Raw genomic sequence first — 27,246 nt, 5'->3', positions numbered from 1 at the left:
GTGAATAAGTCAAGTGAAAAATGTCAGCTTTGATGTGAGAGAGATTTATTTCTCTAATGGAAGAAGACAAGAAAGCCATGTAAGTGGTATATACAAAGACCTTCACAGAGAACCCTTTGTCTTATACCTAGAGCTACATGTTCCTTTGGGTATCCCCAGTTATTGTCTAGAACAATTAAGAGCACTGTGCTTTCACACCGATGTCCAGCTGTAATTAGGGGTGCCAAAGGAAATACAGGAGGCCCAGTTAAATTCAAGTTGTAGGTGAATAATGAGTAAATGTTTAGTTAAGTCTGGACCATGCAATATTTGCTCTTCATTGATTGCTTTTCTGAGCGGCTGCCTGCAGGCCCACTCACTCCTCGGTCTGGGTCTGCTCTCACGTGAGCGACCAGCTGGGACCCCTGCCCTATGAGCAGTGGCAGGCTATAAGGGCAGCCTGGGGAAGTAGGAGAAATTCTCATCCCCCAAGGTGACTCTGCTTGAAATCAGTAGAACCGGGAGTCCATTGAGATCCTGCCACTTGTTTCCGGTTGAAAACTCCCCTGGCATATGAAATAGGTTGAGATGAGAGCCTGATCACGAGGACTGTGCACATCCCTGCAGAATCCAACTTAGTACATTAGCTGAACTTGTTTACTTCTGTCGTTCTCACTCAATTTCTACCCCTAACATCAAAGAAGTAGTAGTTCGTCCAGGAGCAGTCAGCATTACTTGGGGGAAGTAAGACACATTACTCATTTAGCCAACAGAGATTTTTTGTAAGTATTAAGCACCAGACATGGTGTCAGCAATCTGTTGGGGAAAGGGAAAGATAGTAAATATTTTAGACTTCACAGGTCATACGACCCCTGTTCTATATCCTATATTCTTTGTTTTTTTGCAACTCCTCAAAAATCTTTCTTTAAATATTATTTATTTATTTATTTATTTGAGAGAGAGAGAGAGAGAGAGAATGAGAGAGAGCATGAGAGGGGACAGGTCAGAGGGAGAACAGACGCCCCGCTGAGCAGGGAGCCCGATGTGGGACTCGATCCCGGGACTCCAGGATCATGACCTGAGCCAAAGGCAGTTGCTTAACCCACTGAGCCACCCAGGCGCCCCCGTTAAAAATCTTAAACCCCTGCTTATCTCAAGGGTCATAAAGCAGGCTCTGGAGGCTAGATTTGTCCTGCTGGCAGTAGTCTGCTGACCCTTGTTTTAGGGACTGAAGTCTGGTTGGGTCTCAAGATTAGGACAAGAGGCATCCAAAGGGCAGAAGTGAATATTTGCTGGGAAGTGAGAGGCAGGAAAACATTACCTTGTCCCCAAGCTTCTGTAGCCACCACAGTGACAGGGCTCTTCACTGTCAGAGACAGTGTATGCTCAAGTTGATTTTCTTCTTTAAAAACTTTTTTTAAAAAAAAACATATGATTAATTCTGTCTGAAGCATGGCTCTATTTGTAATGTAGAAGAAGTTGAAGAAGAAAGAGTTAAAGGCACGGAGGATGGATTCCCTCTGTCTTGGAAACCCCAACCCAGACACGTCACAGGCTACCTTGTGGAGTGGTGTGAGCATCCCCAGGACCCGCCCTGTGATCTCCAGTGGAAAAACCTGGGTCCCAATGTCACAAGCACAGTTGTGAGCTCAGGTAAGAAGAACCCTGCATGTTGCCATCTTTTTCCATCCGCCTCGCAGCAAGTTCAACTAGGACCTCTGGACCATCTCTCAGCTAGTTGGTGCTAAACTAGTCATTTTGAGATGACAAATCCATCATGGGTGCTCAGAGCTCAGATTTTACAACGAGGTAGCCTAAGATTTGGCCTTCAATCTACTTTTACACAGATAATCTGGACCTAAGGCTGGGATAGGTTTTCATGACTTTTATGAACTTATGCCTCGAAATCAGTGGTCTCAAATGAATGGCAAAGGGACATTATAACCCTGCCTCTCTAGAGAGCTTTTACAAAAGCAAAGAAATGTAGGGTTTGGGGCAGGACACAGAGTTGTAGGAATCAATTGTCAACTCCTTCACTTTCAGTGGAAAATGTAGAACTTGTCGTCCTACCTTCCACATTGGAGTTGTAATTTCAAGATTGCCAGTTTAGCAGTCAAAAGAAGCCTGGGTTCATGGCTGCAGTGGTGGGGTCAGCAGCGCCATCTGCTGGGCTCAAGATATAGATGTGGGACTTGTCAGCGTCCAGAGCGTGCCAGAGGCCAGGGAGGACATTCAGTTGCTGCTGGGGAGTGAGGAGGTGAGGCTGCCCTTGGCTTGAGCAGGGTGGCGGCGACGTGGCTGGTGTTGAACGTGGACTGCAGAGCTGCAGGTGTGAGGGCAAAGTGAGGAGGTGCCGGCAAAGCCTTCCAGATGCTCAGCTTTCACGGGGGCGAGAGAAGACAAGTCTTCCTGGGGGAACTTGGAGTCACAAGAGACTTTAAAATGGTTTTCTGTGTCTGGTTAAATTCCACACCCCTTCCGCATTGAATTTCATGTACGTGGACTAGAGGGCATTGAGGAGCTCTTGTTGGAGAGGACGGTGTAGAGGACAGGCCCTGCAGGCTTCGCGGGACCCAGTGGAGGACTCCAAGGCCAAGGGAAACGGGGAAGATGGTGGAGATGAAGTGCAGGAATTCTAAGGAGGAAATTATTTAGGAGCCAAGTCATTTTTCATTCTCTTCCTTTTCAGAAATAAAGAGACTGTCACTCTGTGTTACTGACGATCTGCTGACCTTTCTTCTCTAGATGCTTTCAGACCAGGGGTTCGATACAACTTCAGAATTTATGGAATTTCTACAGAACGGGTTCCCTATTTATTAGCGAGAAAAACAGGATACTCCCAGGAACTGGGTAAGTTGACAGCGTGTAATGTGTCCATGGGCACACTTGTTCGGAACGATCCAGAGAGCCCAGCCATGAGATTAGGAATATTTCAACACCTTTCCTAATTTTCAGTGTCTCATTTATTCTGGTAATTCGGTCTTAACAATATTATGAACCATAAACTATAAACCATTTTCATTAAAGACCATTTATAAAATATTATACAAAAGAAGAAAACAAACTCATTGCTAATTTTACCACCCAAACACAAATATCCAGTTAATATTTGATGTATATCCAGGTATTGCTTTCTCTGTACAGATACACATTTTTAAATAAAAATGGGATCTTACTCCATGCAGTTTTTTTACTTCTCTCACTCAGTATTATCTAACTACATCATTGCAAAGTGTTCAGTTGTTTTTGTCAAAGCACCCGTTGGTGGGCATGTAGGATGATTACAGTGTTTTTCAACTAGAAACTGTAAAATTCATCTTGAGGTGTCTTTCCGTATGCAGTGCTCAGTCCCTTTTCTCCCTAGCCCAGTCTCTTATGACCTCTGAGTCCCCATCATTTTAGCGATATCTTTTCATTCATATCTACAATAATGGTTTTTAAATGAAGCCTTAGAATACTTGAGTCAAAGGCTTAACTTTAGTTTCTTTTCTTGTACAATTTTCAAGAATTTTGACACATATTGCAAAATCACCCCCTAGAAATTTCACTGTGATTCCACCAGCAATGGAAAGCAATTTGATGCCACTGAAATCTGGGCACCCAGGACCTCCCCTGCCTTGCACTCATCAGGTCACGTCGCCCACAGCTCCATTTGTAGGAGCCGTCTGTGACGCGCCGCGCGGGTGTGTTGCTGGTGCACGTGTCTCTGTGCACAGATGTGTGTGGGAAACAGGCCCAAGAGGCTTTCAGAATGAGCACTCACTTGGAGTATTTCAGTGACACTTGGATGGCTTGGCCTTGTCACCTGGGGACTAGAGTTCCTCAAATGCCCCCGTCAGCCCGTTCTCTGGCAGGGTCTCCTGTCAAACGCTATTTAGAATTCAAGAGCACAGTGAAGTCTAAGAAACCCTTTATTCTCTTTCCTACTGTGTGACCTCGTGCAAGCTGGTGAGTGTCTCTGGCTGTCCCTTTCTTCACCCATGAAAGGCCAGGCTTGGATAGGAAGATGGCTCAACTCCTCCCAGCCCTCACAAACCGTGTCAAGGCATGAGTCCCCTAGAGAGAGAGAGAAAACCCCTGAACTTGGCAGAAGTGCCTACAGCCTCCAGACTTGGCTGTGGCTCGACTTTTAGTTTACGTGTGTGCTCGCAGAATATTTCCAGTGATGACTTTCTTACCCCAACTTCCTTTTCTAGCTCCTTCAGACAACCCTCAAGTGGTTATGACTAACCTGACCTCCCACTCCTTCACTCTGAGTTGGAAGAATTACTCCACTGAATCCCAGCCCAGTTTTATACAAGGGTACCACATCTACCTGAAATCCAAGGCGGGGTGGTGCCACTCAGGATCTGAGAAGGCCGTTCTTTCAGGTGACATTTTTGGTTTGTTTACTCTTTCAAGACCTCACTCTGCAAGGCCATTTGAAAGGTGGCCGGGGGTGCCTGGGTGGCTCAGTCAGTCAAGTGTCTGCCGTCAGCTCAGGTCGTGATCCCAGGGTCCTGGGATGGAGCCCTGCGTCGGGCTCCCTGCTCAGCGTGGAACCTGAGCTTCTCCCTCTCCCTCGCTTATACTTTGTCGAATAAGTAAAAACTTTAATAATTAAAAAAAAAAAAAAAGGCAAGGTGGCCATGTGTGACCGTGGCCAGGCTGAACCCTCTTCTTGCATGCGTTTATGGTCCCAGGTGCTCTTCAACAGATTAGTGGGCAAGAGGGCAGGGGTCAGTATTGTAACTGACTCAAAACAAAGTGCCTGGTGTTTTCGACTCATTTGAGTACCATCAGCTCCTTAACCTGCCAATTATGAAACTTTCTTGCTAACTCCCTTTTCTTTTTTTTCCTTTGACCTTGTTAAAGGTTATTACAATGTATTTTTAAGTCTCAAGCTCTTACTGTGTCTGGAAGATTCGTGTGCTCTTTCTGGATCGCCAGCACCCCTTGTCTCCTTTGCTTTGCTTGCCATCTCCTAAATACTTTACCAGTGACCCGGAGTGGCGGACGCATGCTTCAGTTCTTAATCGGCTTAGGATGCTGGCAGTGTCGGGTCAACAAGAGTATTGGCGCCCAGCCCTGTCACAAGATCTCTCTCTAATAATTACTTTTCCTGATTTTTTTTTTTTTTAATTACAGATGATGCAGCAGTGTGTTGCAAATACAAAATTGACAACCCAGAACAAAAGACATTTGTCGTGGAAAACCTACAGCCGGAATCCTTCTATGAGTTTTTGGTCACCCCGTACACCAGTGTTGGCGAAGGCCCCCATGATGCTTTCGCAAAGGTCACAACTCCTGATGAATACTGTGAGTTTTCCCGAATCAACTCTTCCCTTAGGTGTTGCTGGGAAGCTAACAGATAACACGCACAGGGACATTGGCTTTGTTGAGATTAGGAGTTTTTAAATTTTCTGTCTCTCGCTCTCTAGATGAGATTCTGTTTCAGAAGAAAATGTACATAACCCCACTATATTAACCAGAAAACAGTGGGGCCAGTCTGACTGTCAAGACCTGGAGCCTTCCTCTGGCCTGTCTCAGTGGCCCTGAGGCAGTCTCTGGAACTCAGTCCCAAAATGGTTTGAAAATCCCACAAGGCATGGTTTCGTGTCCAGTTCGGAAGAGCTCCAGACCTTCTGTCTGGAGGAGGGTGGGTGTTTTCTGCAGCCGGCCTTCTGGCTGGTTTCCCTCAGTCGTGAACCAGCTGCTTCCCGACTTGGCCTTTCTGGGGGCAGTTGAGAGAGGTAGGGTGGGTTGTTGGCTATAGATCGGGCAGAGGCTAGAAGTGTTCCTTCAGGAGCCTGGTGTTTGCTGATTGGGGGGTGGGGTTGTGAGATAAAGAGATCCGTTTTTCAAAATGCATTTGTTCTGGAAGGAGAAAGAAGAGGGCGGGGAGAACAGCAAGACCCCGTTGCCAGGAAAGGCAGACCTCAGGCCAACAGGAAGGTGGTGTGGGAAGAAGGGGAGAAGCAGGTATCCCACAGTGGATGGTGGAAGACACTCCTCCCTGAGGAACAGACCGACTGAAGAGTCTGCCTGCAGGGACCTGTGGTCCTTGGGCCTCGTGCAGGGTCCCTTTGACGGCAGCGGAGCTGTAGAGACAGGATGGCCGCGGCAGCTAGAGCTGCTGTCCGGACGCGCTGCCCGGGGCTGAAGACACCTGCAACTCTGCCGCAGGCTGGGGCCCTCTGTGCTGCTCAGCCCTCAGGTTTCCAAGGCAAAGGTCGGAACTCTCAGAGTCAGATTAAGATTCCAGTCAATGATTTCCATTATTTGAGCATTCTTGCTGTTTGAGGGTAAATTTTAAAATTTTAAATTTATTTCTAGGCTATTTTTATTCCAGCTTTGGTATTCCATTTAGGTGGTAGGTGTGTGTGTGTCTGTGTGCGCACGCGTGCGTGAGAGAGAGAGAGAGAGAGAGAAACAACACAAATAATTATCTTTCCCTCAAGTATATTTTCTAGCTTTCATTTATCTCCCTTACTCATGCTAAGCCTCCCTTAGCCTTCGCTGCGACTCTCTGTTGATGATACCGGTTATTACTAAAGAAGAAGCAATTATGCAGCGGTGACAGTGACACTCCGCAGTCACACTAACAACGGGGGCGAACCTCACAAATGCCATGCCACGTGACGCGACGGAAGCCAGACCCGACTCCTGCTGCGGGGTGTCGTGACACAAAGAGGCAAACGCCGTTTGTGTTCTTAGCGGACAAGATAGTGGTTACCTTGGGAGGGGATCCTGGTTGGATGCGGACCCCAGGCGGGCTCTCTGGGGAGCCGAGCATGGTCTTTCTCTTGACCAGGATGCTGATCACATGGCTATTTTCAGACTGTGAGATTCCTCGGGCTTACTTTGTGAGCACTTTTCTGAATGCAAGGATTCCATTTCAATAGAAGTTTAGCAAAAACGGCCTGAACCTTGGAAGCTATCATGGTTAGGCCCCCAGGCTTGTTCTCAAATAAGTTTTAAGTCCACAACTTAACTAAATCTTAAAACCAATTATAGTTGTCAAAAGTATGGATCTGAGAGCAAACTATTCTCTAGTGGGGTCGTGAGGAGGGTCTCCTTCCCCTCCCCACTGCCATAACTGAGAGCCAGGTGCTAGCGGCTTGCTTTGCGTCCTGTTCCCTTCAGACAGGAACTGTCCTTGCCTCCAGACCCCCGTGCTGCCCCATCGCACTGGGTCGGGCATCTCCCCAGGCCTGCCCTCCCTGACAGAATGCCAACATTATCCACCGCATCCCCAACCTCAAATCAAACCGCACTCCTGTGCAGGGGCACTTAAAGCAGGTACTGGGATTACAACTACTACCAGCCCATGGGCCAAACACAGTCATGCTGCTGAGCCCCCAGTGAGGGGCAGAGAAGTACACTCCACCCACCAGGAAGCTTTGGCAAAGGCAGGGAGTATAATTCTAATAGGAGGAAGGAGTGAAGAATTGGAAGTAGTGATCCAATTTGTCAGAAGAGAAAACAAGGGATACGCGGGTAGCTCAGTCCATTAAGCATCTGCTTTTGGCTCAGGTCATGATCCCAGCCAGGGTTCTGGGTTCCAGGCCCACATCAGGCTCCTGGCCCAGCAGGAAGCCTGCTTCTCCCTTTCCCTCTTCCCCTCCTCCCGACTCATGCTCTTACTCTCTCTCTCCCTGTGACCCTCCCTCCTGCTTGTGCTCTTGGTTGTGCTCTCTCAAATGAATAAACTTAAAAATCTGGGAAAAAAAAAAAAAAAAGAGGGAAAGAATCCAAGTCACAAGGTGCTGACAGCAGATGTTCCCTGTGTTGGTTGGTTGATAGAACCCCCACCCCGTCAGCCAGAAATCAGACTGAATCTTGCATAAATAGATTTTTGAAGAATAATAACTGAAATTAATTTCAATTTTAACTTAATTTTGTTCCTTTGAGGAGGGAAAAGTACTTGTTAAAAACACCACTTTCTGTTTTCTTCTCCAGCCCCTACACTGATACGTATCATACTCCCTATGGTTTTCTGCATTTTGCTCATCATGATCACATGCTACTTGAAAAGTCAGTGGTAAGTGTGTGGGGAAGAACTTTATCCAAGAAGTCAGAGAAAAAAAAAATCTTAGAAACCTAGAAAGGAGTTTCAGAAGCTTGAAATCATATTAAATAATGAGAGAAGGTGCTGAAAAAGCAAAGGACAGAGACTTAGATGAAAATATGAAAATTTTTAAACACTTTTGCTTTCCAGGTCGATACATAAGGAAGACGATAGCTATCTGAAAAGACTGCAGAGCCTGTTCAATAACATAGCTAATACTGGTACTGCACACCTACTTGGCAATATTCTAAGTGCTTTACACACAGCTCATTCAGTCCTCGCACCACCACTGTGAGCAGGAGAATTACCTCCACTGAATCAATGAGTAGGTGTGAGCATAGCCTGCCCAAGGTCACACAGTTAAGTGATAGAGCCAGGTTTGGAACCCAGGAATCTGCCTCCAGAGTTCTCTTAACTAGTCACTAATTGTAAAATTCAGTCCAATTTTTCACTGTTTTCTAGGATGAAGGAGAAGTGTTATCCTGACATTCCAGATCCTTACAAGAGCAGTGTTCTGTCATTAATAAAATCCAAGGTAAATGGTGGGAAATTGTATGTGTGCCATATATCTATTAAAGACCAATTTAGGGTTGGGACTGTAGTCATACTTTTCTAGACCTCCTCAGGAAGATATAACAAAGCAACAGCCACCTTGGCTCCCGTAGCCATGAAATGGATGAATGGAACTTTGAGATTTCTTCCATTGGGAAAATCCTTTGGTTTGCAACACCACCTCCAGTTAACCTGTGGCTAGGATGAAACACACAGAACTGAAGATCTAAGTGCATTTCACATACTTTATATACTCGGACACACACACACACACACACACACACACACACACACACACACACATTTCATATTCGCATGTTTTTTGTTTGTTCCAGGAGAATCCTCACCTAACAATAATGAATATCAAGGACTGCGTTCCCGACTCTATTGAAGTTCTAAACAAGCAGGAAGGCACTAGGAAGTCACTCACGGAAACTGAGTCTACCAAGCCCACCTACCTTTACCTCCTTCCAACAGAGAAGAGATACTCCAGCCCTGGACCCTGCATCTGTTTTGAGAACTTTACCTATAATCAGGCAGCTTCTGACTCTGCTTCTTGTGGCCATGTCCCAGCACCCCCTAAAGCCCCACCAAGTCAGCTGGGACTGTTGACATCACCTGAAAATTTACTAAAGGCACTAGAAAAAAACTACATGAACTCCCTGGGAGAAATTCCAGCTGGAGAAACTAGTCTAAATTATGTGTCCCAGTTGGCTTCACCCATGTCTGGAGACAAGTCCAATCTCCCCATAAATCCACCAGAGCCAGCACTCTGTTCAGAATATAAAATGCAGATGGCCATACCCTTGGGTCTTGCCTCTCCTCCCTCGAGTGGGAGTAGCAGCCTCTCTTCCGTTACCCTTTTAGATGAAGGTGAACACTACCACTGATCAGTATACCCATTTCATGCCTTTATGCTACATAGACGCAAAAAAGGAGCATCGCCAGCACCATTCCATCACCCGATGCCTCGGCACCTGTTTCCAGTGAGCAGTCCCAGTTGGCACATGAGACCACTAGAGTCTGGCTTGGTTTCAAAGGTCAGAAACTATGGAACTTAACATCTCTCCTTGGAGCAGGCTTGCCGTAGAAATGGTGGGATCATGGGAATAGGCTTACCTTGCTGCTCTGTGTCTCAGGCTCACCTTTGGAAGAGCAGACCTGGCACTTGGCACGGGGATAGACCCTGCCCACTCAGTATTGGACAGGGTGGCTATGGTTCTGGAAGTTCAGTTTTTAGAAAGGAAATATTTCCATTAAGTTTTACCCCATGTCCAGTATCTTAAGGGTAAAGAAACTAGATTTAAGGTTTTAGCGAAGGCCACAGAAGATTCATTACTAGACCATAAGATGCCCAGATTAATTTATTCTGGGTGTGTTTACTAAGAGAGTCACAGATGTTTGAGAATAAAACGGGATTTGAGACTTGCCTTTAAGTGAGAACAATTTGTAGTTCATTGATGGCAGTAAAATGAACTCTTCTGGGCCCATAGACCTTATCTGAAAGGTAAGAAATGTGAATATAAACTAAGATCCCCACAACTGCCTTTCCATTTAGCTTACTACAGTTAAAGAATGGGATTGGCAAGGAACTTAGTGTCAAGACAACAGCACTCCTACTTGGTAGACATCAGTCTTTGGCCATAATTTTTGACAACTACCTCAGAATAGAAAAAAGAAAATGTTATTATTAATTCCATTCACACTTTATGGTTCCTCTTTTTTTTTTTTTTTTTTTTTTTTAAGAACTACTATATATAAAGACCTGTTTTCATTTAGTACCCTTCGGTCCTTGCAATTGTCTGGGTCAGGAAAATACCCTGTCTCATTTATATTCCTATTATGCTAACAGTGAATAAACAGAAATGTCATTTTTGGGCATGGTTTCGACAGAATTGTAAAAAGCTATATAGAGTGGGAAGTTCTGTATTCGCTCAGCAGCAGCTCTGCCTCCTTGAATCAATATATACAAATGCACCAGATGCTTAACAGGTGTTCGGTATGTGCCTGTTCCTTTCTCTTCCTTCTACCCATCAACGCTTCCTGTTTATTTATCACATTTCTAAGCAAGCCTGATCAGGAGTCCCTTGTTTGCTGTGCTGGAAATGACACCATCTAGACCTCTGGCACCAAATGCCCTGCAGTGTGTCATCAACACGACACAACCAAGAGTGAGAGCAAAAGATCCGCATCTGCAAGTGAGGGGACTGCCAACTGGCCTGAATATACCAGCACAAACCAGGGATTCTATTCAGGCTTTTCAACTTTTTTCTTATGTAGAACTAAACCTTTCGTTGGGAAAGCTGGTTATGTACTACTAACAGTACAAACGACTATCTCGATTAGTTGGATAGTTTCGAGACGACCTCGGGGGCCAGTATTGTCATCATTTAGCCTCTTTATTGCTTTCTCATGGTGAACAATTACAAAAGAAATGTCAATGGCAGTGAAGACTGATTTGTAAACGGTATCTTTCATATAGATTTTCCTTTAAAAATAACCCATGAAAGCTCAAAGTCATTTTTGTCGCAAAAAGTCTTAATAGTTCACCACGGCATTTGGTATTTTCTCTACCTCAATGAAGTAAGAATTTAACAGTAAATGTAGTTAATAAATCACCTTGTGAGCTTACTAAGAATGTACATTTCTGGGTACCACTCCACACCTCCTCGTCAGAATCTCTATGGCACAAGGCCTGAAGTCTGTATATTTCATCAGCTCCCTCCCAGGCATTTGGACACACACTCAACTTTGAGACGCACTAAGTCAAATCATGTCTTTCTGAAATAATAGCAACACACCAACAGGAAATGCTGGGCTACGTAACTTTATGCTTACATTATCACCGTGACTACACTTCTGGCTATAAACATCCCTCACCCATGCCCATCACATCAAATACATTCATATTTAAAGCCTTAATGTCAATACTATGTGCCATCTTAACAGCATTGCTTTAAGAAGTGTTCTTCAGAAACTCTGAAATTTGTATTCATGTAGTAAAATCGGGATTAAAAAAATACTCCTGGAAAATTTCAAATGACACAAAAGTATAATAGTTTAACAAACCCTTATGTATATCATCAGCTCCAACAGCTACTAACCCATGGCTGTTTCAGCCCATCCAGATCCTTTTTCACTCTCCCTCCTGACCGTATTTAGAAGCAAATCATACAATTTCACCTGCAAATATTTGTGTTTCTCTAAGCCCTATTTTTCCTCATATAACCATAATATACCTTAAAAAAATTTTTACCTAGGGTCACCTAAGTGTCCAACCCTTGATTTCAGGTCAGGTCTCAATCTCAGGGTCATGAGTTTAAGCCCCACCTTGGGCTCCACGCTGGGCATGAAGCCTACTTAAAAACAAACAAAACAAAGTACCTAAAGCCAAATTAGTAACAGCGCTTTAAAAATATCAAGGTATTTTGATGGTGTGCAAGACTGGCATTAATGACCTATAAATATCACATCAACCTGGAGAGTGGGCCTCAGCTGCGTGGGTACCACGATCACGCAGAGCAGAGACTTAGCCACGCAGCAGAACCACGTACTTGCCAAAGGAGCTTGCTCACATGCTAGCATCTACCTGACTCAACGCTGATTCTAGCAAAACAGATTCTCCACTAGAAAGTGTATTTATCGAGAAAATCAAGTTGAATTAGACAACTAGTATTTCTCCTAAGAGCTCTGTCGAAAGAAAACTGGCTTTCATCTCAAAGAATCTACAAAACTTATCTAACATTTTCCATTAAGTAGAACTTTAGAAACCCCTGAAGAGATGCAACAGGAGAAAAACCCTTCAGAATTAGTAGTTAAAAGATTTACAACACAGTAACTAAATATATTCAATTTAAAGTACCAAGCAAATGCAGTTGACTTAATCCTCTAGGATAAGCATTAAAGAGACAAAGTTTTAGTGTATTTTGCTTTTTTTGAAATCAACACAAAAGTACGTGCTATGATCTCAATGACAGTCCCCCTCAATATATGATGAAATCCTAGCCCCCAAAGATGATAGTATTAGGAGATGGGGCCTTTGGGAGATAATTAGGTCACAGGGCTGGAGCCCTCATGTACTTGGGATTAATGCTCTTAGGATACCCTGCAAGGCTCCTATTCCTTCTGTCATGTAGGTACACAACAAGCACTCTGGAAGAGGGCCCTCACTCAACTGTGCTAGCCCTCTGGCCTCAGACTTCCAGCCTCCAGAATGGCAGAAACAGATTTCTGTTGTTTGTAAGCTACCCAGGCTGTGGTGGTGTTATAGCAGCCTGAATGGACTAAGACGATACTTTATTTTTGAGAACTTTTATGTACCAGAGAATCGGGTTTTTTCAAATGAAACAAACTTTCTGAAGTTTAGGTCCACATTTTCCAAAGATCAGCTGTCTAATGATTATTAAGTCTGCTTTTAGTTTATTTTGGGGCCAACTCTGTTTTTGTTGACCAACAAACATACACAGAAGGCGATGGGAAAATGATATACAGAAATGTGCCTAAAGACCAGTCTATCCAAACAAATCTATTTCTGAAAGTGAGACATATATTTTACCACATTTAGACAACTGTAAACTAGCTTTGACCTGGCTTTGACACTGAATTTTATTTTCCAGCCTTGGTAATTTCCCTTGTGGTATTTTCTTTTGCCACTAGGTGGCTGTACTGATAGCCCATCTGATCAGGACAGTTTCTGCCTGAGAAATCAAGTACCTTCCACAGAAACGTCATCATCATACTCATCGTCTTTACTGTATATTATTTCCTCAAAAAATTCAGAACTATTCTGGCTAAAGATAGATCCATTTTTTCAAACACTCCATAATGATTTCAATTTAAAAATAAAACCTGTAAAGTTATTTGTTTTAGATTATGAAGAATGTTTAAAGTGTAGATATCTCAAAACATCTGGATGAGCCACTAATGTATTACTGAACTAGACTCTTATCTGTGGTACCTAAAAATCATTTTTACTGGGAGTCACACGTGTCAGCCTCTATGGTACATAATTAAATCAACACTGATTGTTTAAAATTTCAAACAGAACAACACAAGTTTTAAGAATTTTAAGTACATTTTATTAACAATGTATCCCTTTAATAAGATTATGCTTCAGGAGGCTTTTAATGCCCTTGACATAAACTGTACACATTATACAAAAACAAGAAAACCACACACACACAAAAAATCAAGGTGAGCAAAACCATTTGGGGACAAACCTTCTTTAAATTATACAGAACTCAATGAAATATTCTTACGGAAAATATATAAATACTTTTTCTTTCTATGTTACAGTTATACAATATAAATCAGATTTCAATGTCTGTTCAGTGACCTACAAACACCAGAACCTCCAAATATGTAGCAGCTTATTACTAAATAAAAAAAGGATATCATGTGGCTAGGGAGCAGTAAGTCTGAGATTTTTTTCACAATCCCTTACCACTTTTCAAAACTAATTTACACCATTTGTTTTACAATGCAGCTTCAGGGTTTCTGTCAGGCCAGTAATGGAGCATTTTTCAACTATTATCTATGAAAAATTTTTATCCCTCCCCCGCTCTGCCCCAAGACTTTGTATTTTGTGCTAAGTCAACCTATTTAGTGGCAAAATTACAAAGTGTACTTTTTGGCATAAATTATATTTTTCAAATTAAATATTTTGTCAAGAAAAACAAGATGTGCAATTAATGCATGCTGTCGCATAGCTATCCACCTACATTATAAAAATACTCCAGTGCGGGGGGGAGCCACATCCTGTGTGAGTCATAAAAACCTACTATGAATGAGAAATACTTTGGGAACCTGGAACTTAAAGAAAAAAAGCATGTTCCTAGAAAGAGTCTCACAGATTTCAATACTGTCCGATAAGCACTGCCATCCATTTCACTAGTGTGCTATTATAATGACACTCTCGCTGTGGTGCAACTCTTGAAATTAAGCTTGTGACAATGGATTTCCTGAAGGGGGAGCCAAGGGAGGCCTTTCCCAACTTACATTTTGGAAAACCTGAAATGTTCTTTTATTTCATCAGTTCTTCTCATAAAACTCTGTTAATTCTACCTTTTCTTTTTTCCCAAGTTTAATGGACTGTGAATTTTAGACAACACTGGAAGCATAAAACAAAAGGGGGGAAAACCTTAACTCCAAAGGACTATTTCCCAAGGTAGTTTTACAAAGCTAATCTCACACAAAATTAGCACCTCACTCTTACCATGCAAAAACAATTGCAGTTATAATTTGGATGACAATTTGATTAGTTTTTATTGCTCAATGATCTGTGCTTTAATGTGGGGATAAAAGGCATCCTCTGAATGGAATGAAAAAAAAATTATAAAGAGCAGTAGACAAGTCTAAATAAGCATTGACACCTCACTGTTGAACACTTTAATATGCCCTGAAAAACTCAGCTTTAATTATCTCAAGCTCTGGATAAAAGAGCTAAAAAAGCTACCATTTCAAAAGACCTTGTACACATGATGTTAGAATAACTAGTTTAAGAATGTATATTCCTCCAAAGAGCCTCTTTTAATGTCGCTGTCTTACAGAATGTACTTATGCTACTAATCTTTATTAGAAAAATTTTTATTAGGGAGACTTACCCCCTTCAAATCTACCTAGGCATAAATAGGAAATAAAAGTATAAGAAATTTTAGACCATATTTAATTATTAATACTAATTTCTAATTTCCTTATTATTTATCAGTATTTACTTAGTATGTGAAGCTGAAATCTGTTCTTGAAAAAAAATTTCAATTAGAAATGACAGTTCACTTTACAATTAGATATTCACAGTTTACAACCAGCACAACTGCCCAAATTCCTCCAAATTGTTCAATAATTACCATTAGTACAAATTTATAGGACTAAGATTAATTCTAAAATCTTGAAAAACTACAGTATTGACATTATTTTGGTATTTTATAGTCTGGTAGTATCTATTATTTATAGATGATTTTCTCGATTATTTCTATTACCACTGACACCATTCCTAATCTTTTCTGCTATAATTTAATGTTTTTAAACACTAAGTTAATCACTTGGCACTGCATGTGAGCATTTTCATCATAAAAGTCTACCTTTATACAGATGAGTACTTGAAAACGTATTAGACCTGTCAGTGAAATATGGATAAACCAAATAGCACTATGCATTTAAGTACAGACATTTTTTCTTAGATTACTGATAACCACAAAACTCTTGTCTCTCCAAACTAAGTGTTACAGGCAATTATTATAATGTATACATACATGTCTTTCAAAGTAATAGTCAAACTGTTCAGGCTAATAGTAACAGAGACTTCATTTCAAGATGGATGAGTGAAGTGGGGTCCAGGATGGGGACAGGTGTGTGCATGTGTGTGTGTGTGTGTGTATGTGTGTGTGTGTGACAAAGAAGAATTACTGTTAACTTTTGAGGGATTAAACCACAGATTTTATATTCTATATTAACTGAGGTAGTGTTTAAAATGAATGTCTAAAATATGTCAACCCCATTATGAATAAGATTACTAAATTACCTCCTTTGGAGTTTTTGAACCACTATTTGGTCTAGTAACTCTGACATTTGGTTCTCTGGAAGGCATTTTAGTCATCCAAGACCAAAGACCAAGGTGACAGGCAACGTTCTTAATAGTACTGTTAACATTTAAATAAACACTTGGGTTCAGTGATAAATTAAAGTTAAAAAAAATATTTTATTTTCACTTGGATTTTATGAGAGAAAATCTGAAGAACCACTTTTTAACATAAGCAGCAGCTTACAGCCCTTATCTGCTTTGTTATAAATGTAAGTTGCTACACAGTGCATGTAAGAACAATTCACTGAAGTGCAGTCGAAGAGGTGTTACGAAGTGAGATGAAATGTTTCATCCCAGTTGGAACTTTCAGTGCCAGTAAATTAAAAAGAAACAAAAACAAAAAAATAAAAATAAAAACGAAAACTATCTCTGTGAGTTATGTTTTCTAGTTCACAGGGTTCTTTACAGAGATCTCAAAGAACAAGCCTGTTATAAAAAGGATCTGTACTATGGGAAAATATTACTCAAGGTACTAGGGCTGTGTCAAAGCTGATGTGTTAACTGTAAAAATGGTATAAACAAATGAATTAAAAAAGGGGTCCTAATCAGTCCAGCTGGATTTTTTTCTATTTATATATAGACCTCAAAAAAGATAATCCTTTCATTTACAAGCATTCTACTGGTGATGGCCATGCTATTTTTATATACAAATTTGCATATATGTTTAATTCCTGTAAAGATTTCCAAATATCTTTAAACATATACAAATTAAACACACAAATAAACAAAACCTTGCCCTCATCAACTTAATAACTTCACAAATATGATAAAGGCAATGACTGTACTGATAAACGCACCTATCACTGCATTCAGTTTGTGCAAAACAAGAACACTGATAGAAAAAAATTAAATTACTGCTGCTTTAAAATTTGATAGTTAAGGCTTTTCACTACAATTTTTAATCATAATTCAAGTTGCATTTATGATTTTTTTTAAAAGGAAATATGGCTCTTCTTTTCCCATGGAATGTGTAAACCAGAGGCAAACTTCTCTGTCAAGAGATCCAAAGTGTTAGTTACTGCTTTCTTTTGTTTTAGGTCTCAATTAATAGCGCTTGTTCAAGTTCCTGTTTCAAATGGTGACATGGGAAGTTGATGAAAATGAGGAGTCCACTGAAAACATTTACAAATGGGAAATACTTTGAATTATAAAATGACATTCTGATTGGAATCAAGAACTGTAGTGAAAAACCTTAATTGGTTCAAATAACCTATACTAACACATTGCCACAAAACTGAAGAGACAGAAAACAAAACTGTTTGCAAGTCTAGTAACATAAAAATAACTTACAAGTCCTGGGTTGTTGAGGCTCTTCTTTTGCTTTGAGGTTACAAACCTCTGAAGTAGTGTTACAAATATTAAGAAAAATGTGGAAGGGCCAAAGTTCCCCCTCTAATACCAGCAGTTACAGCACACCCCACTGTGGGACAGGGTGTAGCCTCAGAGACACTGATTCCTGGTTTCCAGGAGTTAGTTAACAAACAAGGCATCTTTATATTTATCCTAAAAAAAGAATTCAGAAATAACTGCGTGAAGGGTGCTTCTGGATATCCTATTATTGTTCCACTGTTACTATGCTCTTAAAATGAAAAAATAGAAAATACCTATGTAGGTATTCAGTGCTTGGCTCTTGCATATTATGGAAACTAAAACTCGTAAAACTGTGGTAATGAGCAATGAACCCCCAGAGGGTTCAACAGGGAAAAGAGGAAGTTGTTTTGGTTAGGGAAGTCTGCAGTTCCAACTGTGCGTGTACCAGTAATGGCTGGAACAGAAGATAACTCCTGTCTTTGCTGCCCAGTCAGCCAGCATTTTCTGAGGCTTTTAGGAAATCCACAAATATGAATATATATAGCATTCATCTATATACATCATAACCATGAGGTCAGGATTCAGCAGATGTATCAACTAAAGGTTGCTTTGGTGATGTTGCCAGCACAGCCTCTGCTTCTTCATGCATCTAGGAAAGAAGTGGTAAACTGTGAATGACCTTCTAGTGCTATCGAAAGATAGAATCTCTCTCTTAATCCCAAACACAGAATTATTCTTGAAAGTTAAATTTGAGAAATACAAATCTTACTTACTTGTAAAAACTGTACATCTTGAAATAACTCTTGTATGAACCTCCGACATGGAAGTCTAAATGTGCAGTGTGAGAGCAAATGGGAAACCTCAGAGTAAAGGCAGATGTCATCAAATGTTTGAGGATACTTCTCTTTAATTCTAAAACCAAAGAAAAGATGATGGTGTGATTAAAAACTATTAATAATGACTTACTATTTTTCCTTCCAATACCACTTTTTAAATATTTTTTTCCTCCAGACATTGATCAGATGGCATATTTGGAATGATGGCATAAGAATATAAAATATTAAATATTTCTACCTCAAACTTTAAATAGATATTTTAAGTTTGGGGTTATCTCTTAAGATGATTAAGAGAGTCAGAAATATTCTTTTTCACTAGCATGAGAAATGGCAAAACTTATTTATCAGCCTAAGATGACTAAACTATTTTCAAAATTAAGTTTGAAATATCCTTGACTGGGCTCTTTGTATCTATCTACCTTCTAACAGTGGCTTTTAGCTAAGATAGCATCGCAGAAGCGGGGGTGGGGTGGCACTGGGGTAACACACAGGCTAAGGACCCACTACTGTTGGAAAATCTGGCCAGGAGGTCTGCAGGAGACCCCGGCATCTGTGTTACAGTTCTTTTAAAAGGTCCACAGGAGACTCTGAGCTGCATTTCTTCGGAGGACCGCACTACTTTTAATAGCACAGATCAATGATGGCCATAGTTCAATGTGAATTTTCCTTTATCGTGTTGCTATGATTTAGGGGAGAAAAATTAAAATCTTGCAACTTTTATTACAAGAAAAGTGGAAAATTAGGGAAAAAATTAAACCAAGAAAATATCACTTGTTTTTGTGTAGGCCGCCTTTCTCAAACTGTTCAGTCTCAGGATTCGCATACTTTCTTAAAAATTAAAGAAGACCCCCAAAAGCTTATTTTTTGTGGGCTTTGGCCATTGCTAATTACCATATTAGAAATTAAAATTGAGAAAACTTCAAAATATGCTTTAATTCATTTAAAAAACAAACCCATTACTTGTTAACATAAATATATACTTTTTTTTTTTTTTTTGAGAGAGTGAGCAAGCAGGGGTGGGGGTGTTTGGGTTGGGGGGGCGGGCAGGAAGAAGGTGGATCCCAAGCAGACTGCCCTGAGTGTAGAGCCCAAAATGGGGTTCAATCTCGTGACCTGAGCCAAAATGAAGAGTCGGATGCCTAACTGACAGAGCCACCCAGGTACCCCATAAATATTTACATTTTAATGAAAAATAATTTTTTTAAAACCAAAAAAGTGAGAGGAGTGGTATTTTACATTTTTACAGGTCTCTTTAATTTAAAGTCCAGCTTAATAGAAGATAGCTGGATTCACATACCTATTTCTGTGTTCAATCTTTGACCATACGTTATTTTGGTTGAAGTATGTGAAAGAAATCTAGCCTCACACAGATATACCATGCAGAACTACAGATGTAAGCTAATTAGTCTAACTTTTGAAGTATTTCAAGGATCTTTTCACCCTAAAAAGCAGAACAAAGAATAGCCATGTTTATAGTTTACTTACGTTAAAAGCCCAGTTTCATGACATTTAGTTGATACTGAACTACTCAAATTAATGACTAATCTCAAGACTTCTTTGCGAAGGAGTATACGGCACATTGGTGTATCATCTGGAATTGTTTTAACACCTAAAGAAAAGATGAAAATATTCTATCTTTATCACAATAGAAAATGATTGCAACTTGTGAGATTCTTTAAATCTTACCTAAAGATCTCAAACGGAGATAAACTGCACCTAATCTGTCAATCATTTTGGGATCAAAATTCTAATGGAAGAGGAAGGCTAAGAGGATACACAACAGTAGCGCCAACAGTTGGCTAAGTACACCTGAATAAAACTGACTTGTAGTTTTGAGATAATTTCCATTACTTATCAACAACAACAAAACTAAGTATGGTTTTATTAACAATGCTTGGATGTAAATCTGCAAACTAACCGAGTAGCAGTTCTGTGCTTTTGGTGCTACTGGCTGAGCCTTCTTGAGACACTCCATCACTGCATCCAGAAATCCCCGAAAACTTAGAAGGAACCACTTCTAAGGGATTATGGATCGTCTGCTCACACCAATCAGAATATGGAATGTCTTGAAGGTCTGAAGAAAAAAAAAAACAGTTATTTCTATTAAAGTATCATAATGGTTTAATTCCTATGCTTCATTATATACCACAGAGGAGATGATTTCTTATGATTTCTTTCCAGTTTTCAACAATTATTTTCCATGATGATCTTCAAAGTAAATTTGTACTGCTCAGATAGTGAAATCTGTTGAATTCTAGAGACATTTATACATGAAATTTTATTTTCCTAAATTACAAAATATATGAATATATGATTAAAGAATTCAAATGAAAGATGTACGTAGAATGAAACAGATATATATCTTATCTACCCCATCCCATATTCCCACCCCCACAATAAATACCTCTCCAAAGGGAAATACAGTTCAAAGTTTGACACACACATATGTGCGTGTGTGTGTGTATTTTTTAAGGTTTTATTTATTTACTTGAGACAGAGAGAACACAGAAGGAGAGAGGGAAAGGCTGACTCCCTGATGAGCAGAGAGCCCGATGTAGGGCTTGATCCCAGGACTCTGAAATCATGAACTGAGCTGAAGATAGACATTTAACCAATGAGCCACCCATGCACCCCCAACATATATATCTTTTGAGATCTTTTGCTACTTTAACTTTGTTTTTCTGGTTCTTTGGGTGTGTAAGTGGGATTATGTTATATTTCTTATTCTGTGACTTGCTTTTCTCCCCATTTAATAATTACCAATATAAGAATTACACTTCCCTGAGGTTATCAGTTCATTCCTTAGAATTAAATTTACTACACTACCCATGCATTGCTAAGGTACTCCTAGATGGGATTTCGAAGTCAACCAAATATCTCAGTATTGCTAAATTGACATTAACTTTTTTGATTTAAAATTCTCCTGAGCACTTACAATGATTAGAGCAAATGGACATCATCAGGAAATCTTTGGCTATTCTTGTAGAGAGTAACACTGGGCAACCTATAAAATCATACAACCTTGGTACTATAAGAAATACTAGAAATTAATTGAAGTTTTCATCTCATGAAAGAAGAAAGATTCAGAGAGAGGAGATACAACTCAGCCAGAAGGTAAGAGCTTTTGAGAGATGGTACAGTACTCTTTCTACTATAGCATGTTGTCACAGTAGAGAACAAAAAAGCTCTATTTTTAAAACCCAGGAAACCAAACCAATGTCAATCTCTCCCAATGTTGTTTTCCTTTGAAGAGATATGACCCTTTCACCTCACCTCCAAATACTTCCTAAGATGACAATTTATAAAATACTAAGTAGAAAATGCTTTGGTTCCTTGGAATAGATGATCTATAAAATTTAGCATAGTTTTAAAATTTTGCTTATTAAGGAAATCATGTGCCTTTCAGGCACGTAAAAGTAACACATGCTATTTAATCATTCATTGATTTAAAAAATAAAACTTATGCCAAAAATCTGAGAACTGAAGATATATTTAAAAAACAGTAATGTGGGCGCCTGGGTAGCTCAGTGGGTTAAAGCCTCTGCCTTCGGCTTGGGTCATGATCCCAGGGTCCTGGGATCGAGCCCCACATCGGGCTCTCTGCTCAGCAGGGAGCCTGCTTCCCCTCCTCTCTCTCTGCCTGCCTCTCTGTCTACTTGTGTGATCTCTGTCAAATAAATAAAATCTTTAAAAAAATAAAATAAAAAACAGTAATGCTGAATAACTAGGTAAGAGATGAATATATTATTTTAGAATCAGTAGATATGCTACCCAGGGACTATGATGACAAAGTATTTCAGCACAAGGAACAGTAAGAAAGTTCATTCATTCAGTCAACACGTTTCTGGAAACTATTTCAGCCTCACCTTTAACCTATGATGACTCCTAGCATTTCTAACCTGTCAGAATCAGGTCCTATCTCTGAACATGTCAAGCATTCTCATTAAGGAAAAAACAAACAAACAAAAAAAACAAAACAAAACAACATTCCTCTAAGCACACTAGAACCATACAATGCATAAAAATCTGTGAAGGTGGCAGATGCAGACTAAAACGTTACCAGATATCTTATTCCAATAGCCTTTCCTCTGAGCGTTAAATTTTTGAACCATTACCACCAGACCATAAGTTTTAGACAAAGAAATGTCTTATGTTCAAGTCTAGATGTTCCTTTAAAATGATCATTAAATAGCACAGAGATTATTTTTTAGTCATCTGCCATGGACAATATGGAAGTCTTCTTCCTGATATACAAAATCCTCAATATGGCCTACAGGAATGCTTCTCAAACTTTATTATGCACGTGAACAACCTGGGAGTCTCGTGGGAGTGCAGATTCTGATTCTGCGCATAGTGTGGAGTTGGAGATTCTGCATTTCTGACAAGCTCTCAGGTGATGCTGATGCTGCTGGTATGCCGGCCACACTTTAGGTAGCAAGAGTTCTGCAGGACCTGCTCGCTGCCCATCTCTCCAGGCTGATCATATACCTGCTTCCCTCTTACTGTCTAGGTTTTACTCACACAGATGTCTTTTTGGTCCCTACTACTCTCCATGCATGCTCTCATAAGAGAAGACCGTTGCTTAGGCTGTTCACTCATTCTTTAAATTTTCTATATTCCATCTTCACCTTTTTTAGCTTCTATTCATTCTTTAGATCATAGCTCAATAGTAACTTTCTCAGAAGTCTCTTTTTTGACCTGCCTACTTGGTTATATTCCTTTGCTGATACCATGTACCTATTCTTGATGGCACTTGTTACAAATGCAGTACTATATGCACACATTCGATTCACATATATTCACATACTCGATTAATCAAGTGATCAATCAATCCATTCACCCATTTCTTTCCTCACTGAATGCTCAAAGAGTGCAAGAACAGTGTTTATGTGTTTTGTTTTTTACTTTTCCCTCTCACAAATTTTTCTCTGGCATCTAGTTTAATGCCTGACCCGTGGTAGTAGCATAATAAATATTATGTTGAGGGCATGAATGAATGAATGAAGGTTTGGCAACTTTTTAACCATTTGGCCTTCCTCCTTTCACACTTCTAAGATGGGTATCAGTAGTAAACTGTAATCATTTCCCAATTCAGAGCTATTCTTCCCCTGCTGCTTCTTACTCTAACACATCTTATCACTGGCCAACCAGCTGAGAGGCTCTGATGGCTGCCAAGGTGAGCGCCTTTCCACCTGCCGTCTTTCGCAAGTCCCAAACCTTATGATGCTCTGCCTGATCAATTCTCCCCACGACAGGTCACAAATGGATTACAATAGAATTAGCGATCTTGTGACTAGGTACATGAGAGGTGGATTCCCTATTTCTTATTTGATAAAGTAAGTAGAAAACAGTAAAGTCGAGTCCGTAGTAAGTACTTCCTAAGTAGCTGATGAATAAGTATACAAATGAGGCAGAACTTGCAGAAACTAAAAATATCATAAATGATGGAGCCAAAATGACTTAAAACACATTATTTTTTACAGTGCGCAATACATCAGAACAATACTGCCCAAACTTCTCACTCGCAGGAAATGACAATAATTACAACATTCCGGAGCCCTGGACAGGGGCTGTTCACAGTGTAAAATGCCTAGTCCAAGGGTCTGTCCAAACCCAGGCCCCAGAGGCATGGAAACATTGAGGGAATTAATGATCTCAGCACACCCATATCCTATGCGGCGCATCAGCATGCTATAACCCATCAGTTGGAAAGCTCTTAATCAGAACACCAAGGAAAAATTTAGAAGAGTGACTCAGAGAACTTTGATATCACTAGGTTTTTCTGAACATGGCTAAGTGATACTCACCAAGAAAAGGTACCCATGGAAACACTTTAAACACATATACAAACACCTATTAGTTGGAAGTTGCTAATATACATGTTGCCCAACTTATGATGGTAGGACTTTACAATGGTGCAAAAATGATACACATTCAATAGAAACTCTATTGCTTCAAACTTTGAATTTGGAAATTTTCCTGGATAGTCATGTGTGGTACAATCCTCTCTTGTGACACTGGACAGTGACAGTGATCCACAGCTCCCAATCAGCCATACGATCATGAGGGTAAACAGCCAATACACTATAACCATTCTGTTCCCAAACACCTATTCTGTTTTTCACTTTCAGTACAGTATTTAATCAATTACATGAGAGAGTCAACACTTTATAAAATAAACTTTGTGTTGATGATTTTGCCCACCTATAGGCTAATGAAAATGTTCTGAGCAGGTTTAAGATAGACTAACCTATAATGTTTGGTAGCTTATGTATATTAAATGCATTTTAAAATTATTTTTATTAACATATAATGTATTATTTGCCCCAGGGGTACAGGTCTGTAAATCATGAGGTTTACACATTTCACAGCATATACCCTCCCTAATGTCCATAACCCAACCCACTCTCTCCCTACCCTCCTACCCACCAGCAACCCTGTTTATTTTGTGAGAGTAAAAGTCTCTTACGGTTTGTCTCCCTCCCAATCCCATCTTGTTTCATTTTTTCCTTCTCTACCTCCCAAACTCCTTGCCCTGCCTCTCAAATTCCTCATATCAGAGAGATCATGATAACTGTCTTTCTCTGATTGACTTATTTCACTCAGCATAATACCCTCTAGTTCCATCCACGTCATTGCAAATGGCAAGATTTCATTTCTTTTGATGGCTGCATAGTATTCCATTATATATATTATATATATGTGTGTGTGTATACACACACACACACACACACACACACACACACACACACCCCACATCTTCTTTATCCACTCATCTGCTGATGGACGTCTAGGCTCCTTCCGTAGTTTGGCTATTGCAGACACTGCTGTTATAAACATTTGGGTGCAAGTGCCCCTTCAGATCATTTTATCTTTAGGGTAAATACCCAGTAGTGCGATTGCTAGGTCATAAGTTAGCTCTATTTTGAGTTTTTTGAGGAACCTCCATGCTGTTTTCCAGAATGGCTGCACCAGCTTGCATTCCCACCAACAGTGTTAGAGGGTTCCCCTTTCTCTGCACCCTCACCAACATCTGTTGTTTCCTGACTTTTTTTTTTTTTTTTTTTTTTTAAAAGATTTTATCCATTTATTTGACAGAGAGAAATCACAAGCAGGCAGAGAGGCAGGCAGAGAGAGAGGAGGAAGCAGGCTCCCCGTTGAGCAGAAAGCCCGACGCGGGGCTTGAACCCAGGACCTGGGATCATGACCTGAGCTGAAGGCAGCGGCTTAACCCACTGAGCCACCCAGGCGCCCCTGTTTCCTGACTTTTAAATGCATTTTGACTTATGATTTTTTTCAACTTAGGATGGGTTTATCAGGATGTAACTCCATCATGAGTTGGGGAAGATCTGCATATGGCATTTGTTGTATCATATAAGACAGCTGAATCTGGGTCTGCCCTCACCAAAAACATACTGTCTACTACAATGTAGACATAGTACATAATACTATGCAGCTAGGTATTAGAAATATAAAAATGAAAAGACATGACAGTCCATATACTGAAAGAACTTAATGAGTGGAAGGGGAAAAAAATAATGACCAATATTGATTATAAGAGATCCATGTACAAAGGACAATGAGAATAAAGATGAAGGAATGCGAACATCTGACTTAGAGAGTGAGGGACAGCTTCATGTGTAAAATACTGTCATTCAGGATGAGGTGGACCAGCCAAAGGGACTGTCTGGTATGTTGGTTTCTGTATGGGGGCCAGGGGAAGAGGGAATAGCAGGGAAAACACATATTTCATGCCCGGAATTATGAAATACAAAGAAATCTGTTGCATTCCTATACATTACTAATGAGGTAGGAGAAAGAGAAATTAAGAAAACAATTCCATTTACGACTGTACCAAAAATAAGAAAATATCTGGAGAAAAACTTAACCAACAAGGAAAAGACCTATATTCTGAAAACTTCAAAACACTGATGAAAGAAACTGAAGATGACACAAACAAAAGGAGAGATAATCTATGTTCATGGATTAGAAGAACCACTACTGATAACATATCCATACTACCCAAAACAACCTTCAGATTTAATGCAATCCTATCAAAACAGCAACAGTATTTTTCAGAGAACGAGACTAATATTAAAATTTATATGGAATGGTGAAATACCTCAAATAGCCAAGTAATCCTCAAAATTTCAAGATATAGTACAAAGCTGAAGTAATCAAAACAGTATGGTACTGGCACAAAAACAGACTCATAGATCACTGGTACAGAGCAGAGAGAGGCCTGAAATAAACCCACACTTATTTGGTCAATGAACCTAAGACAAATTATACAAGGGAGCCAGATTGTACAAGGGGGGAAACATAATTTCTTTAACAGATGGTGCTGGAAATACTGGACAGCTACATGCAAAAGAATGAAACTGGACCACTTTCATTCCACTTTCACACCATACACAAAAGTAAATTCAAAATGGATTAAAGACCTAAGGTAAGACCTGAAACCACAGAACCCTTAGAGAAAATAACAGGTACTAATTTCTTTGACATTAGCTATGGGAACATTTCTCCAGATATGCCTCCTAAGGCAAGGGAAACAAAAGGGAAACAAAAATTTAAAAATTATTGGGACTACACTAAAATAAAGACTTTGCACAGCAAAGAAAACCATCAACAAAATAGTAAGTTAACCTACTGAATGGGAGAAGACATTTGCAAATGACATATGCAATAATGGCTTAAAATCCAAAATATATAAAGAACTTAAACAACTCAAAACCAAAAAACCAAATAATCCAATTAAAAATGAGCAGAGGACCTGTACATTTTTCCAAAGAAGGCATACAGATGGCCAACAGACACATGAAAAGATGCTCAACATCATTCATCATCAGGAAAATGCAAATCAAAACCACAACGAGATACCATTTCACATCTCTTAGAATGGCTAAAATCAAAACACAAAAAATAACAACTGCTGG

At 40.1% G+C, this 27,246-nt stretch overlaps 2 protein-coding genes across 4 annotated transcripts in view; one reads left to right on the top strand and one right to left on the bottom strand.

Annotated features, from left to right (window-relative positions):
* The window catches only part of LOC111141176 (oncostatin M receptor), a 51,726-nt gene extending 39,970 nt beyond the window's left edge, over positions 1-11,756 (top strand). For all 3 annotated transcript variants that reach the window (XM_022493550.1, XM_022493549.1, XM_022493551.1), the window contains exons 12-18: positions 1,453-1,632; positions 2,725-2,829; positions 4,176-4,349; positions 5,107-5,277; positions 7,921-8,002; positions 8,492-8,564; positions 8,917-11,756. In XM_022493550.1, coding sequence (XP_022349258.1) covers positions 1,453-1,632; positions 2,725-2,829; positions 4,176-4,349; positions 5,107-5,277; positions 7,921-8,002; positions 8,492-8,564; positions 8,917-9,471 — 1,340 coding nt within the window. In that variant the 3' untranslated portion in view covers positions 9,472-11,756. The remainder of the gene's footprint in view (positions 1-1,452; positions 1,633-2,724; positions 2,830-4,175; positions 4,350-5,106; positions 5,278-7,920; positions 8,003-8,491; positions 8,565-8,916) is intronic.
* Positions 11,757-13,416: 1,660 nt separating this feature from the next.
* Positions 13,417-27,246, bottom strand: part of LOC111140909 (RPTOR independent companion of MTOR complex 2) — a 134,092-nt gene continuing 120,262 nt past the window's right edge. Inside the window, exons 36-39 of the mRNA XM_022493171.1 lie at positions 20,226-20,381; positions 19,793-19,916; positions 18,245-18,383; positions 13,417-18,120 (exon numbers count right to left, since the gene is read on the bottom strand). Coding sequence (XP_022348879.1) covers positions 18,046-18,120; positions 18,245-18,383; positions 19,793-19,916; positions 20,226-20,381 — 494 coding nt within the window. The 3' untranslated portion in view covers positions 13,417-18,045. The remainder of the gene's footprint in view (positions 18,121-18,244; positions 18,384-19,792; positions 19,917-20,225; positions 20,382-27,246) is intronic.

This window comes from Enhydra lutris, unplaced genomic scaffold (genome assembly GCF_002288905.1).
Source record: "Enhydra lutris kenyoni isolate GAN:26980312 unplaced genomic scaffold, ASM228890v2 scaffoldscaffold5, whole genome shotgun sequence".
Taxonomy (NCBI): Eukaryota; Metazoa; Chordata; class Mammalia; order Carnivora; family Mustelidae; genus Enhydra; species Enhydra lutris.
Note: the sequence above shows the minus strand (reverse complement) of the source record. Positions and strands in the feature narration are given on the sequence as shown.